Consider the following 16635-nt stretch of genomic DNA (forward strand, 5'->3'; position numbering starts at 1 on the left):
GAGTTTAATAGTGTCTGGCCTTACATTTAGGTCTTTAATCCATTCTGAGTTTATTTTTGTGTATGGTGTTAGGGAGTGTTCTAATTTCATACCTCTACATGTACCTGTCCAGTTTTCCCAGCACCACTTATTGAAGACGTTGTCTTTTCTCCACTGCATGTTCCTTTTTTTTTGCATCTTTATTAGAGTATAATTGCTTTGCAATTGTGTGTTAGTTTCTGCTTTATAACAAAGTGAATCAGTTATACATATACATTTGTTACCATACCTCTTCCCTCTTGCGTCTCCCTCCCTTCCACCCTCCCTATCCCACCCCTCCAGGCAGTCACAAAGCACCAAGCTGATCTCCCTGTGCTATGTGGCTGCTTCCCACTAGCTATCTACCTTACGATTGATAGTGTATATAGGTCCATGCCTCTCGTTTTGTCACAGCTTACCCTTCCCCCTCCCCATATCCTCAAGTCCATTCTCTAGTAGGTCTGTGTCTTTATTCCTGTCTTACCCATAGGTTCTTCATGACATTTTTTTCCTTAAATTCCATATATATGTGTTAGCATATGGTATTTGTCTTTCTCTTTCTGACTTACTTCATGCTGTATGACAGACTCTAGGTCTATCCACCTCATTACAGATAGCTCAATTTCGTTTCCTTTTATGGCTGAGTAATATTCCATTGTATATATGTGCCACATCTTCTTTATCCATTCATCCGATGATGGACACTTAGGTTGTTTCCATCTCCGGGCTATTGTAAATAGAGCTGCAATGAACGTTTTGGTACATGACTCTTTTTGAATTATGGTTTTCTCAGGGTGTATGCCCAGCAGTGGGATTGCTGGGTCATATGGTAGTTCTATTTGTAGTTTTTTAAGGAGCCTCCATACTGTTCTCCATAGTGGCTGTACCAATTCACATTCCCACCAGCACTGCAAGAGTGTTCCCTTTTCTCCACACCCTCTCCAGCATTTATTGTTTCTAGATTTTTTGATGATGGCCATTCTGACTGTTGTGAGATGATGTGAGATGATATCTCATTGTAGTTTTGATTTGCATTTCTCTAATGATTAATGATGTTGAGCATTCTTTCATGTGTTTGTTGGCAGTCTGTATATCTTCTTTGGATATTAAGTCTTTTGCCCATTTCTGGATTGGGTTGTTTGTTTTTTTAATATTGAGCTGCATGGGCTGTTTATATATTTTGGAGATTAATCATTTGTCCATTGATTCATTTGCAAATATTTCTCCCATTCTGAGGGTTGTCTTTTCGTCTTGTTTATAGTTTCCTTTGCTGTGCAAAAGCTTTGACGTTTCATTAGGTCCCATTTGTTTATTTTTTCATTTATTTATATTACTCTAGGAGGTGGATCAAAAAAGATCTTGCTGTGATTTTTGTCAAACAGTGTTCTTCCTATATTTTCCTCTAAGAGTTTTATAGTGTCCGGTCTTTCATTTAGGTGTCTAATCCAGTTTGAGTTTATTTTTGTGTTTGGTGTTAGGGAGTGTTCTAATTTCATTCTTTTAAATGTAGCTGTCCAGTTTTCCCAGCACCACTTATTGAAGAGACTGTCTTTTCTCCATTGTATATCCTTGCCTCCTTTGTCATAGATTAGTTGACCATAGGTGCGTGCGTTTATCTCTGGGCTTTCTATCCTGTTCCATTGATCTATGTTTCTGTTTTTGTGCCAGTACCATATTGTCTTGATTACTGTTGCTTTGTAGTTTAGTGTGAAGTCAGGGAGTCTGATTCCCCCAGCTCCGGTTTTTTCCCTCAAGACTGCTTTGGCTATTCGGGGTCTTTTGTGTCTCCATACAAATTTTAAGAATTTTTTTCTAGTTCCATAAAAAATGCCATTGGTAATTTGATAAGGATTGCATTGAATGTGTAGATTGCTTTGGGTAGTATAGTCATTTTCATAATATTGATTCTTCCAATCCAAGAACATGGTATATCTCTCCATCTGTAGCTATCATCTTTAATTTCTTTCATCAGTGTCTTATAGTTTTCTGTGTACAAGTCTTTTGTCTCCCTAGGTAGGTTTATTCCTAGGTATTTTATTCTTTTTGTTGCAGTGGCAAATGGGAGTGTTTCCTTAATTACTCTTTCACATTTTTCATCATTGGTGTATAGGAATGCAAGAGATTTCTGTGCACTAATTTTGTATCCTGCAACTTTACCAAATTCATTGATTAGCTCTAGTAGTTTTCTGGTGGCATATTTTGGATTCTCTGTGTATAGTATCATGTCATCTGCAAACAGTGACAGTTTTGCTTCTTGTTTTCTTATTTGTATTCCTTTTCTTTTTCTCCTCTGATTGCTATGGCTAGGATTCCAAAACTATGTTGAATAATAGTGGTGAGAGTGGACATCCTTGTCTTGTTCCTGATCTTAGAGGAAATGCTTTCAGTTTTTCACCATTGAGAATGATGTTTGCTGTGGGTTTGTCTTATATGTCCTTTATTATGTTGAGGTAGTTTCCCTCTATGCCCACTTTCTGGAGAGTTTTTATCATAAATGGGTGTTGAATTTTTTCAAAAGCTTTTTATGCATCTATTTAGATGATCATATGGTTTTTCTTCTTCCATTTGGTATTTGGTGTATCACATTGATTGACTTGCGTATATTGAAGAATCCTTGCATCCCTGGGATAAATCCCACTTGATCATGGTATATGACCCTTTCAGTGTGTTGTTGGATTCTGTTTGCTAGTATTTTGTTGAGGATTTTTCCATCTATATTAACCAGTGACATTGGTCTGTAATTTTCTGTTTTTGTAGTATCTTTGTCTGGTTTTGGTAGCAGTGATGGTGGCCTCATAGAATGAGTTTGGGAGTGTTCCTTCCTCTGCAGTTTTTTGGAAGAGTTTGAGAAGGATGGGTGTTAGCTCTTCTCTAAATGTTTGTTAGAATTCACCTGTGAAGCCACCTGGTCCTGGACTTTTGTTTTTGGAAGATTTTAAATCACAGTTTCAATTTCATCACTTGTGATTGGTCTATTCATGTTTTCTATTTCTTCCTGATTCAGTCTTAGGGGGTTATACCTTTCTACGAATTTGTCCATTTCTTCCAGGTTGTCCATTTTATTGACATGGTGTTGCTCGTAGTAGTCTCTCAGGATGCTTTGTATTTCTGCGGTGTCTATTGTAACTTCTCCTTTTTCTTTTCTAATTTTATTGATTTCAGTTCTCTCTCTGTTTTTCTTGATGAGTCTGGCTAATGGTTTATCAATTTTGTTTATCTTCTCAAAGAACCAGCTCTTAGTATTATTGATCTTTGCTATAGTGTTCTTTGTTTCTATTTCATTGATTTCTGCACTGATCTTTATGATATCTTTCCTTTTGCTAACTTTGGTTTTTGTTTGTTCTTCTTTCTCTAGTTCCTTTAGGTGTAAGGTTAGATTGTTTATTTGAGATTTTTCTTGTTTATTGATGTAGGCTTGTCTAGCTGTATACTTCCCTCTTAGAATTGCTTTTGCTGCATCCCATAGGTTTTGGATCATCATTTTTTCTCTTTCATTTGCCTCTAGATGTTTTTTGATTTCCTCTTTGATTTCTTCAGTGATCTCTTGGTTATTTAGTTCTATATTGTTTAGCCTCCATGTGTTTGTGTTTTTTACGTTTTTTTTCCCTGTAATTCATTTCTAATCTCATAGTGTTATGGTCAGAAAAGATGCTTGATATGATTTCAGTTTTCTTAAATTTACTGTGGCTTGATGTGTGACCCAAGATGTGATCTATCCTGGAGAACGTTTCCATGCACACTTGAGAAGAAAGTGTAATCTGCTGTTTCTGGATGGAATGTCCTATAAACATCAATTAAATCTATCTGGTGTATTTTGTCATTTAAAGCTTCTGTTTCCTTATTTATTTTCATTTTGGATGATCTGTCCGTTGGTGTAAGTGAGGTGTTAAAGTCCCCTGCTATGAATGTATTACTGTCGATTTCCCCTTTTATGGCTGTTAGTATTTTCCTTATGTATTGAGGTGCTCCTATGTTGGGTGCATATATATTTACAATTGTTATATCTTCTTCTTGGATAGATCCGTTTATCATTATGTAGTGTCCTTCCTTGTCTCTTGTAACATTCTTTATTTTAAAGTCTATTTTATCTGATATGAGTATTGCTACTCCAGCTTTCTTCTGATTTCTATTTGCATGGAATATCTTTTTGCATCCCCTCATTTTCAGCCTGTATGTGTCCCTAGGTCTGAAGTGGGTCTCTTGTAGACGGCATATATATGGGTCTTGTTTTTGTATCCATTCAGCAAGGCTGTGTCTTTTGGTTGGAGCATTTAATCCATTCACATTTAAGATAATTATCCATATGTATGTTCCTATGACCATTTTCTTAATTGTTTTGGTTTTTTTTTTTTTTTTTGCGGTACACGGGCCTCTCACTGTTGTGGCCTCTCCCGTTGCGGAGCACAGGCCCCGGACGCGCAGGCTCAGCGGCCATGGCTCACGGGCCCAGCCGCTCTGCAGCATGTGGGATCTTCCAGGACCGGGGCACGAACCCGTGTCCCCTGCATCGGCAGGCGGACGCTCAACCACTGCGCCACCAGGGAAGCCCTGGGTTTGTTTTTGTAGGTCCTTTTCTTCTGTTGTGTTTCCCACTTAGAGAAGTTCCTTTAGCATTTGTTGTAGAGCTGGCTTGGTGGTGCTGAATTCTCTTAGCTTTTGCTTGTCTGTAAACCTTTGGATTTCTCCATCGAATCTGAATGAGATCCTTGCCAGGGAGAGTAATCTTGGTTGTAGTTTCTTCCCTTTCATCACTTTAAGTATATCATGCCACTCCCTGCTGGCTGGTAGAGCTTCTGCTGAGAAATCAGCTGTTAACCTTAAGGGAGTTCTCCTGTATGTCATTTGTCATTTTTCCCTTGTTGCTTTCAGTAACTTTTCGTTGTGTTTAATTTTTGTCAATTCGATTACTGTGTGTCTCAGCGTGTTTCTCCTTGTGTTTATCTTGCCTGGGACTCTGCACTTCCTGGAATTGGGTGGCTATTTCCTTTCCCATGTTAGGGAAGTTTTTGTCTATAACCTCTTCAGATATTTTCTCTGGTCCTTTCTCTTTCTCTTCTCCTTCTGCGACCCCTATAATGCAAATGTTGTTGCGTTTAATGTTGTCCCAGGGGTCTCTTACGCTGTCTTCATTTCTTTTCATTCTTTTTTCTTTATTCTGTTCCGCAGCAGTGAATTCCACCATTCTGTCTTCCAGGTCACTTATCCGTTTTTCTGCCTCAGTTATTCTGCTATTGATTCCTTCTAGTGTAGGTTTTTAAAAAAATTTTATTTATTTATTTATTTTGGGCTGTGTTGGGTCTTCGTTTCTGTGCGTGAGCTTTCTCTAGTTGCGGCGAGCAGGGGCCCCTCTTCATCGCGGTGTGCAGGCCACTCACTGTCACGGCCTCTCTTGTTGCGGAGCACAGACTCCAGACGTGCAGGCTCAGTAGTTGTGCCTCATGGGCCTGGTTGCTCCGTGGCATGTGGGATCTTCTGTTCTTCTTCTGCGACCTCTATAAGTCGAATGTTGGTGACTTAAATGTTGTCCCAGAGGTCTCTGAGACTGTCCTCAATTCTTTTCATTCTTTTTTCTGCTCCCTGGCAGTTATTTCCACCATTTTATCTTCTAGCTTACTTATCCGTTCTTCTGCCTCCGTTATTCTGCTATTGGTTCCTTGTAGAGTATTTTCAGTTTCAGTAATTGTATTGTTTATCACTGTTTGTTTGCTCTTTAGTTCTTCTAGATCCTTGTTAAATGTTTCTTGTATTTTCTCCATTCTGTTTCTGAGATTTTGGATCATCTTTACTGTCATTACTCTGAATTCTTTTTCAGGTAGGTTGCCTATTTCATGTTCATTTATTTGGTCTTGTAGGTTTTTAACCTTGCTCCTTCATCTGTAACAAATTTTTTTGTCATTTCTTTTTTTTTTTTTTTTAATGGGTGATGCTCTATTCCTGTCTTACTGGTTGTTTGGCCTGAGATGTCCAGCACTGGAGTTTGCAGGCAGTTAGATAAAGCTGGGTCTTGGTGCTGAGATGAGGACCTCTGGGAGGCCTCACTCTGATTGATATTCCCCGGGGTGTGAGGTTCTCTGTTAGTCCAGCAGTTTGGACTCAGAGCTCCCACCACAGGAACTCGGCCCCGACCTCTGGCCTGGGAACCAAGATCCCACAGCCTGTTTGCTGGGGGTTCCTCCTGTTCCCTTAGGTGTCGATAGTCCGTCACCAGTGCCTGGTAGGTTCCCTAGTTGTGAGGAGCCGCAAATTCTGCGTACTCCTAGTACGCCATCTTGACTCCACCCTTCAGTGTGGACATTTTAACAATATTAATTCCTTTTTAAAATAAATTTATTTATTTTCCTATTTTTTGGCTGTGTTGGGTCTTAATTGCTGCACGTGGGCTTTCTCTAGTTGCAGGGAGCAGGGGCTACTCTTCATTGTGGTGTGTGGGCTTCTCATTGTGGTGGCCTCTCTTGTTTCAGAGCACAGGCTCTAGGCAGGCGGGCTTCAGTAGTTGTGGCTCACGGGCACTAGACTGCAGGCTCAGTAGTTGTGGCACACGGGTCTAGTTGCTCCATGGCAGTGGGATCTTCCTGGACCAGGGCTCGAACTTGTGTCCCCTGCATTGGCAGGCATACTCTTAACCACTGCGCCACCAGGGAAGTCCCACAATATTAATTCTTTTGATCCATGAACACAAGTTATCTTTCCATTTATTTGTGTCTTCATCAGTTTCTTTCATCAGTGTTTTATCAGTTTTGATGTATAGATTTTCACTTTCTTGGTTAATTTATTTCTAGGTATTTTATTGTTTTTGATGTTAATGAGATTGTTTTCTTTTTTTTTTCAGATAGTTCATTGTTAGTGTATAGAAACACAACTGATTTTGTATCCTGAAAGTTTACTGAGTTTGTTGATTAGTTCTAACAGTTCTTTGATGGAGTCTTAAGGATTTTCTCTATACAAGATCATGTCATCAGCAAACAGTTTTACTTTATTTCTGATTTAGATGCCTTTTATTTGTTTTTCTTGTTAATTTCTCTGGCCAGGACTTATGGTACTTTGTTGAAAAGTAGTGGTGAGAGTGGGCACCCTTATCTTGTTCCTGATCTTAGAGAGAAAGCTTTCACCTTTTCACCATGGAGTATGATGTTAGCTTTGGGCTTGTCATATATGGCCTTTATTATATTGAGGTATGTTTCTTCTATACCCACTTTATTGATAGTTTTTCTTATGAAAAGATGTTGAATATTTGTCAAATAATTTTTCTGCATCTATTGAGATGATCATATGATTTTTACGTTTCATTCTATTAATGTGGTGTATCTTATTTTGTTGATTTGTGTATTTTGAACCATCCTTGCCTCCCAGGGATAAATCCCAGTTGATCATGGTGTATGATCCTTTTAATGTGCTGTTGAATTCAGTTTGCTAGTATTTTGTTGAGAATTTTTGCATCTGTATGCATCAGGGATTTTGGCCTCTAGTTTTCTTTTCTTGTAGTGTTCCCATCTGGATTTGGTTTCAGGAGACTGCTGGCCTTGTAAAATGAGTTTGGGTGTCTTCCCTCCTATTTAATATTTTGCAAGAGTTTGAGGATTAACGTTAATTCTTCTTTACATGTTTGGTAGATTTTACCCATGACACCATCTGGTCCAGGGTTTTTTGTTGTTGTTGTTGAGAGGTTTTGTATTAGATTCAGTTTCCTTACATATTATTGGTTATGTTCAGATTTTCTATTTTTTATGATTAAGTCTTGGTAATCGTATGTCTCTAGGAATTTGTCCGTTTCTTCTGTGTCATCCCATTTGTTGGCATATAATTGGTCAAAGTAATGTCTTATGATCCTTTTAATTTCTGTGTCATCAGGTATAAAGTCTCTTTCATTTCTAATTTTATGTTTGAATCCTTTCTCTTTTTTTCATGGTAAATCCAGCTAAAGGTTTGTCAATTTTGTTTATCTTTTCAAAAAAAACAGCTCTTAGTTTTGTTGATAGTTTATTTCTTTTTATTGTTGAAAAATATTCCATTCTCTGGATATACCAGGGTTTATCCATTCACCTATTGAAGGACACCTTAGTTGCTTCCAGTTTTTGGTAGTTTTGAATAAAGCTGCTATAAACATTCATGTGCAGGTTTTTATGTGGGCATAAGTTTTCAACTCATTATGGTACATACCTAGGAACACAATTGCTGAATTATACGGTAAGACTATGTTTAGCTTTATAAGAAACTGTCATACCATCTCTTAAAGTACTGTATTGCTTTGTATTCCCGCCAGCAATGAATAAGAGTTCTTCTTGTTCCACATCCCCAGTAGCACTTGGTGTTATCAGTGTTCTGGATTTTAGCCATTTTAATAGATGTGAAATGGTATCTCATTGTTTAAATTTGCAATTACCTAATGACATATGATGTTGAGCATCTTTTCATATGATTGTCGTCTTTATATCTTCTTTGGTGAGGTCTCTGCTTAGGTATTTTGCCTACTTTTAAATTTGGTCCTTTATTTTTTTAAACAGTTTCCTTTAGTTCTTTGAATGTATATATATAATAGCTGCTTTCCATTCCTAGTTTAAAAATATCTAAGAAGTAAGCCCCTTCTGGGACATTTTTTGTTGTTGGTTGCCTTTTATTTTTAGTTCTTGTTTGTATTTTTAAGCATGGCTTCCTCAGATCACGCCCTGAGTCAGTCTAAATCAGTGGTCAGTCGATGATGGGCCAGAAGATTTCCTTAAATGCCTTGAACCAGTAAGTTCTCCACCTTTTGCCAAGAGGATCTTTGTGTGAAAGTATACTTCATACTTAGGAAGTTTATAGTTTATAAATCAGCCTTAGTTTTCATTTCTTATTTCCAGAGTTGAATGACTGGGGCCTTCTCCTGTCCCATTTCTTTCCTGGGTAGGTTCACAGTCTTGTATACTCATGCATACTTTCAGATCCCCAAGAATATGTTGGAACCTTTCAAAGTTCCCCTATGGCCATCTGATTTTCAAGGTCTTCCTTTTAAATTTTTAGCCAGGCTCTTGTTTGCCCCAAATTGAAATCACAGCCTTAGGCAGCTGTGATATTATCAGAAGATTGCTATGGTTTTCTTGGAATGCCCGGGGGAAAGGACTTTTTACATAGAGCTGAGCTCTGAGTCAAATCAAATGATAACAACACCCTAGGAATGGAGATTTTCCAGGTAGCTGCTAGTTTGGTGAAAATATTGACTGTGTTCTGGGGATGGAGCTTTTAATAAAGTTCCAAAAGATCCATTGGTGTGATAATGCTGACTTTCTTGGCTACCATACCTCGAGCTTGGAAGGGAGGGAGGATGGGAATAACCTCAAGTTAAAACTTCACAGACTGGTGTTCTTACTGAAGTTCATTAGTTTTTTTTTTGAATCATACTTTTCAGTTCATTCTGTGCCTTTGGTTAATTTCCAATGTTCTGACCTGTTTTTTTTAATGTTTTTCCTGTATTTTATTGCCCAAGTAGGGGAATTCACTCACTAAGGTCGTGAGCTTGATGTTCTGGACATTAGTTTGTTGACATCTCTAATTTTGGTGGAAAAACAATGTTCTTCTGAGACATTGCTTTAATATTTATTATGTATATAAATTGTGGTTTGTAAATGACAGATAAAACATTAGCACTTTTTCTTTTTGCGGAAACTTTTAGGCACACATTTAGGACAATTATATTCTTTCTTTTTCAGGTTCCTATTAGTTCTGAGTCTGTAGACCCATCTGATGATATTGAGGTACAATCTTTGATATGTCAGAGAGAATGCAGCAAAACTGTGAACACTGAAGCCTTAATGACAGTATTTCACCCTCAGAATTTGGAGACTCTTAATTCCAAAATGGTAGGAAAACAAAATATTTAAATCTATAGATTGAAACAGTTGATCAAAAATAAAAATCTTAGATCAGACTGAAAACTCTTCTTTTTGGGCTTGAAGAGGTTTTCTAGCAGGTACTACTGTGTGACATGTTTGGTTCCATTACAAAATAGGACTGTTATCAAGAATTAAGATGAAAGTTGAACCTTGGGCTTTATTTGCATAGATTTCTAATAGTCAGTCCTAATTGGGGTGATTGGTGAGAATGGTGGTTCAAAGCTTTACCTCCTAGGTGTCATGGTTTTACCATTTTAATATGAGAAGAACTAAAATAGTAAATTAAACCTGTTATGCTCACATGGATTTTAAAGATTTTTGTGATGACAGTGGTGCAGGGTTTAGCCCATCTGTGAATACTGATTTTGACTTTCTGTGTTCTTGTTTTCCATAGGTATTGTTTCATGGTGAAGAGAGTTATTGAGTTATTTGAAACTTAATTTCAAATTAAGTTAATTTCTCACCATGTTTAGTTGCTTTGATTTTTTTGTTATAGTTGAAAGAAAAGATGAAGGAACAGTCCTGGAACATCCTGTTTACAGAATGTGGGCGTGGTGTTAGCATGTTTAGGACCAAAAAGACTCAAGATCTGGTTGTAAGAGGGATTCCAGAGACCTTAAGAGGAGAGCTCTGGATGCTTTTTTCAGGTATTACATTTATTCACTTTATTCATTTAACAGACATTATCTATGCCCCTTCTAGGAGTTATGTACTAAGCTAAATAAAAATAATTACAAAGATGGCTAGGACTAAGTCTTATCATGAGTTCAGACTAGTCACAGAGAGTACGGTAGTTATGTGTACTTACCTATATATCCATACATCCATTGTCTGAGCAGATTAGTTTATTAGGCAATAGCTAACTGCAAGAGACAGCGTGGGAATCTCTAGTATCAGAAGGAAGTTAAAGGGAAAAGACAGTTCATGAAAATGTTATTCTTTTGGATAAGATTCCTGCCCTAATGTTATAGATTCTAGTGGGAAGCTTTTCCTTTTATTTGTTTGTACTCAGATAACACTTGAGCATAAAACTTAATTTACAAGTAATCCAGTTCTTCATGTATATAGGCAAGTAGTAGCTTTGTTATGTTCCTCTTCTTTTGTATGTTAATGTGATCATCTGTACAGGTGCTGTTAATGACATGGCTGCTAATCCTGGCTATTATGCTGAAGTGGTTGAGCAGTCTTTAGGGACCTGCAACTTGGCTACTGAAGAAATTGAACGTGATTTGCGTCGCTCCCTGCCTGAGCATCCAGCCTTTCAGAGTGACACTGGCATATCTGCTCTGAGGCGGGTACTCACTGCTTATGCATTCAGGAATCCCAAAATTGGATACTGCCAGGTATGATTTCATTATGAGCTCAACTGTTATCGTGTTCCAAATGATAAAATCACATCAAATCCAACTCTACTAATAAGGACAGAGATTGGGCTGAGATTGATAGTGGATATTATTAATGCAAGAATGATAGTGGGAATACTTAGAATTGATATTCCATTAATTCATTTTTCTTTTAATTTAACAAATATTTACTGAATTCCTGCTCTGTAAAAGATACTGTGCTAGGTGCTCAAGACTATATAAAGCTGAATCAGATAGTAATCCTGCCCTTAAAAATATATGGACTGGTAGGTATTAAAACATATTCAAGGACTTCCCTGGTGGTGTAGTAGTTGCGAATCTACCTGCTAGTGCAGGGGACACTGGTTCAATCCCTGGTCTGGGAAGATCCCACATGCCATGGAGCAGCTAAGCCTGTGTGCCACAACTACTGAGCCTGTACTCTAGAGCCCACACGCCGCAACTGCTGAGCCCACACACCACAACTACTGAAGCCCACACACCTAGAGCCCATACTCTGCAACAAAAGAAGCCACTGCAATGAGAAGCCCTCGCACCTCAAGAGTAGCCTCCGTTTGCTGCAACTAGAGCAAGCCTGTGTGCAGCAACAAAGACCCAATGCAGCCAAAAATAAATTAAAAATTTAAAAACAAAAAAGCATATTCATTGGCAAAAGAAAAACAAATGAGACAATTTATTAGAGAAATATTAAATCTCACCAGGATTTATAATAGGGATAAGTTGGAGGAACAGAGAAGGCTGCATGGAAGAAGTGGCATTTTTAGGTCTTGAAATTGGTGAATTTTAGATATATGGAGATGGAATGAAATACCATTTGTAGGTGAAGGGATCAGTGTAACCAAACACAGAGGTAAATGTGGAATATATGTAGGACCATGTTCTGTTTAGTAGAATTGTAGAGTGAATGAAGTGAGGTAATTGAGGGAAAAAATCAAAAAGGTAGATTGGGATAGGTCAGGAGTTTGAATGTTACTTTGTAGACAGTGGGGGAATCACTGAAAAAAATCCTTTAGGACACTAAAGGGTATGCCAGACTGCTAACACAAATAATCTCAAGCACAATAGAAGTTTACTTAAAGGAATAAACAGAGGAGTGCAAATATTCAAGTCAGTAGGTAGCTCTCCTCCATGTGATTATTCAGGGATTTAGGCTGACAACAGGCTCTGTCATCTTCAAAACATGGCTTCCAAGGTGCTCTTTCATTGCCATTACTACTCACAGGAAGAGGGGAGAGAGCATGGAGAAACAATTATGAGAAATTTTATTGGCCAGGCCTGGAAGTTGCATACATCACTTCACCCACATTTAATTGGAGGATCTTGGTCTCATGGCCACACCTATTCATAAAGAAGTCTGCAAAATGTAGCGTGGTTGAGCACATGTACATCCAGATACTATGGAAGAAGGGGAGATTGGGTTATGGTGGATAGCTAGCACTCTCAGCCACACCTTCATTTATGATGGGGTTGAGTACCCATAATGATTACATATCAGTCCTACCTATCCATTGAAACTTATCAATAGAGAGGTATTTTTGAAAAGCAATTTAAGTGAGTGGATCATCTGAATGAGTATTTAGCATGTTTTAGGATCTCTGAAAGGTAATAAAGAAGCATAATGCTTCTTTTCTCAAAGAGCTTACACTCAGCCTATAATGTTATCTATATGTGGTAGTTTAAAGGCAGCTTCAAAGTAGGCAACACTTGATTTTTGACTTCTAAAAAGTGAAAACAAAATTAGAAACATGGAGGGCCAGAGGAAAGTTATTCAGAGTTAGGTAACACTATAAGCAATACCATTCAGGTGAAAATAAGCCTACCATGGAGATCAGACTGGCTAGGTTCGTGCTGGAATCAAGAAGTAAATAAGTTTGTGTGAAGCAAGATCATGGTGAATCTTTCAAGCTTGGGAGAAGTTTGAATTTAATATGATAAGCAGGTTTTGTTGCTTTTGACCAAAAACTCAGGTGAGCCATACTGACTCATGGCTGGCTGACTGGCTTTGTTTATCTTTTCTTCTTCCATCCTTCCCTCCCTTCCTTCCATCTATCTGATCTATCTTCTTCCTTCTTTTCTTCCTTCCTTTGCTTTTTTCATTCCTTTTTCCTTTCATCTATCTAGAGATAGAATTCACATACCAGAAACTTCACCCATTAGTGTTTTTTAGTATATTCACAAAGCTGTGCAACCATCATCACAGTCTTAACCTCCATAACACTTTCATCACCCCAGAAGGAAGCCCCACATCCATTAGTAGTTACTCCCCATTTCTCCCTACTCCCAACCCTAGGCAATCACTAATCTACTTTTCTGTTTCTATGGGTTTGCCTATTATGGATATTTTATCTAAATGGAGTGATACAATATGTGGTCTTTTGTGTCTGCCTGATTTCATTTAGCATATTGTTTTCAAGGTCCACCCATGTTGTAGCATGTATTAGTACAATACTTCATTTCTTGCTGTGGCTGAATAATAGTCCATGGTATGGATATACAACATTTTGTTCAACAGTTGGTAGGCATTTTGGTTTGTTTCCACATTTTTGCTATTGTGAATAATGTTGCCATGGATATTCGTGTACAATTTTTTGTGTGGACGTGTTTTTTCATTCTTTTGGGTATTTAGCTAGAAGTGGAATTGCTGAGTTATGTGGTAACTTTATGTAACTTTAACATTTTGGGGCAATGCCAAACTATTTTAAAAAGTGACCGTACCATTTTACATTCCCACCAGCAATGTGTGTGATGGTTCCAATTTCTCCACATCCTCGGTGACACTTGTTATTATCTCTCTTTTTGATTATAGCCATCCTAGTGAATGTGAAGTGGTATCTCGTTGTGGTTTTGATTTGCATTTCCCTAACATGCTTATTGGCCATTTGTATATCTTCTTAGGAGAAATGTCTATTCAAATCCTTTGCCCATTTTAAAAATTGGATTATTTATCTTGTTACTGTTGAGTTGTAATGGTTCTTTATATATTTTGGATACTAATCCTTTATCAGATATAGTATTTGCAAAGTTTTTCTCCTGTTCTGTGGGTTGTTTTTTTACTTTCTTTTTTTTTTGTGGTACACGGGCCTCTCACTGCTGTGGCCTCTCCTGTTGCGGAGCACAGGCTCCGGACGCGCAGGCTCAGTGGCCATGGCTCACGGGACTAGCCGCTCTGTGGCATGTGGGATCTTCCCAGACTGGGGCATGAACCCATGTCCCCTGCATTGGCAGGCAGACTGTCAACCAATGCGCCACCAGGGAAGCCCAGTTTTTTCACTTTCTTGATGGTGTTCTTTGAAGCACAGAAGTTTTAATATTTGTTTTTTTATGTTTTTCGTTTGTTGTGTGTGCTTTTGATGTCATACCTAAGAAGCCACTGCCTAATCCAAGGTCAAGAAGATTTAGTCCTATGTTTTCTTCTAAGGGTTTTATAGTTTTAATGCTTAAATTTAGGTTTCTTGACCATTTTGTCTTAGTTTTTGTGTGTGGTGTATGGAAAAGGTTCAGCTTCATTCTTTTACTTGTGGATAGCCAGTTGTCCCAGTACCATTTGTTGAAAAAAAAGCAGTCTTTGACTCATTGAATTGTCTTGGCACCCTTGCTGAAAATCACTTGACTATAAATGTTAGGGTTTATTTCTTTTTCTTTTTTTTTTTTAGAAGATGTTGGGGGTAGGAGTTTATTAATTAATTAATTTTTGCTGTGTTGGTCTTCGTTTCTGGGCAAGGGCTTTCTCTAGTTGCGGCGAGCGGGGGCCCCTCTTCATCACGGTGCGCGGGCCTCTCACTGTCGCGGCCTCTCTTGCTGCGGAGCACAGGCTGCAGACGCGCAGGCTCAGTAGTTGTGGCTCATGAGCCTAGTTGCTCTGCGGCATGTGGAATCCTCCCAGACCAGGGCTTGAACCCGTGTCCCCTGCATTAGCAGGCAGACTCTCAACCACTGCGCCACCAGGGAAGCCCTAGGGTTTATTTCTTGACTCACAATTCTATTCTATTGACTTATGTTTCTGTTCTCATGCCAGTATCACACTGTCTTTTTTACTACAGCTGTGTAGTAAGTTTTGAAATTGGGAACTGTGAGTCCTTTAACTTTTTTTTTTCCAAAATTGTTTTGGCTTTTTAGGTCTCTTGCATTTCCATATGAATTTTAGGATCTGTTGTCAATTTCTGGATAAAGAAGAAAAATCCAGCTGGAATTTTCTTAGTCATTGCATTGAATCTGTAGATCAACTTGGGGGATATTGTATATTAACAATATTAAATCTTCTAATACATGAACACAGGATGTTTTTCTTTTCCATTTATTTAATTCTTTTAAAATTTCATTCAAGGTTGTTTCATAGTTCCCTATGTGCAAGACTTTACTTCCTTTGTTAATTTTATTTCTAAGTTTTTTATTCTTTTTGACATTACAGTAAACGGAATTGTTTTCTTGATTTTATTTTTGGATTGCTCAATGCCAGTATATAGAAATACAATTGATTTTTGTATATATTGATCTTGTATCCTGCAATCTTGCTAAGCTTATTAGTTCTAGTAGATTTTTTTTGTGGATTCCTTATTTAGAATTTTCTATATACAAGATCATGGAATCTGAATAGTGATATTTTTTACTTCTTCCATTCCAACCTGGATGCCTTTTTTTCCTCTTTTTCTTGCCTGATTGACCTGGCTATAACCTTCAGTACAGTGTTGAAGAGAAGTGGTGAGAATGCATATTCTTGTCTTGTTATTTACCTTAAGGGGAAGCAATCAGTCTTTCATCATTAAGTATGAGGTTAACTGTGGGCGTTTTATAGATTCTTTTTATCATGTTGAGGAAGTTCCCTTATATTGCTAGTTTGTTGAGTGTTTTTATCATGAAAGGGTGGTGGATTTTGTTAAGTAATTTTTCTGTGTCTATCGAGATAATCATGTGATTTTTTTCCCTTTATTTTAGTAATATCATTGTTGACCTGAAACAAATAGACCACCAGATATTTCTTCAGCAAAGATGGATTTATTCAGGATGAGCAGAGAATTGCAATTTGGGGTCTACAACCATGGCGAGCCATGGGCAAGTTCCCCAATGGCAAGGGGAGGAGAACACTTTTATAGAGAAGAAAAGGAAGTTGGAAGGGCTATAGTAAACTAAGAGTCCATGGCTTTTCATTGGCCTTGCCAGGAAAGAAGAGTCTTTTTTCTGCCTGTTGGTCTCTGCTGTAGTTGCAGGGTACAAGAGCGCCCCCTTCTGGTCTCCCAACTCTTTAATTGAGGTTTCCGTTTGTTAATTTTTTACATTGTGTATTACTTTTGCTGACCTTTTTTTTAGTTTATTAAAAATGCATATTTATTGTAATAAATTTAGAACATAAAAATTACATAAAAGAAAAGAAAAATCATCTATAATCCCAC

The 16635-nt window shown here is 37.9% G+C and overlaps 1 protein-coding gene across 4 annotated transcripts in view; it reads left to right on the forward strand.

Moving 5' to 3' along the window:
- TBC1D8B (TBC1 domain family member 8B) overlaps positions 1-16635 on the forward strand; it is an 86645-nt gene that overhangs the window by 39259 nt on the left and 30751 nt on the right. For all 4 annotated transcript variants that reach the window (XM_032619868.1, XM_032619870.1, XM_032619869.1 and 1 more), the window contains exons 8-10: positions 9702-9851; positions 10381-10531; positions 11013-11227. In XM_032619868.1, coding sequence (XP_032475759.1) covers positions 9702-9851; positions 10381-10531; positions 11013-11227 — 516 coding nt within the window. The remainder of the gene's footprint in view (positions 1-9701; positions 9852-10380; positions 10532-11012; positions 11228-16635) is intronic.

This window comes from Phocoena sinus, chromosome X, assembly GCF_008692025.1.
Source record: "Phocoena sinus isolate mPhoSin1 chromosome X, mPhoSin1.pri, whole genome shotgun sequence".
Lineage (NCBI taxonomy): Eukaryota > Metazoa > Chordata > Mammalia > Artiodactyla > Phocoenidae > Phocoena > Phocoena sinus.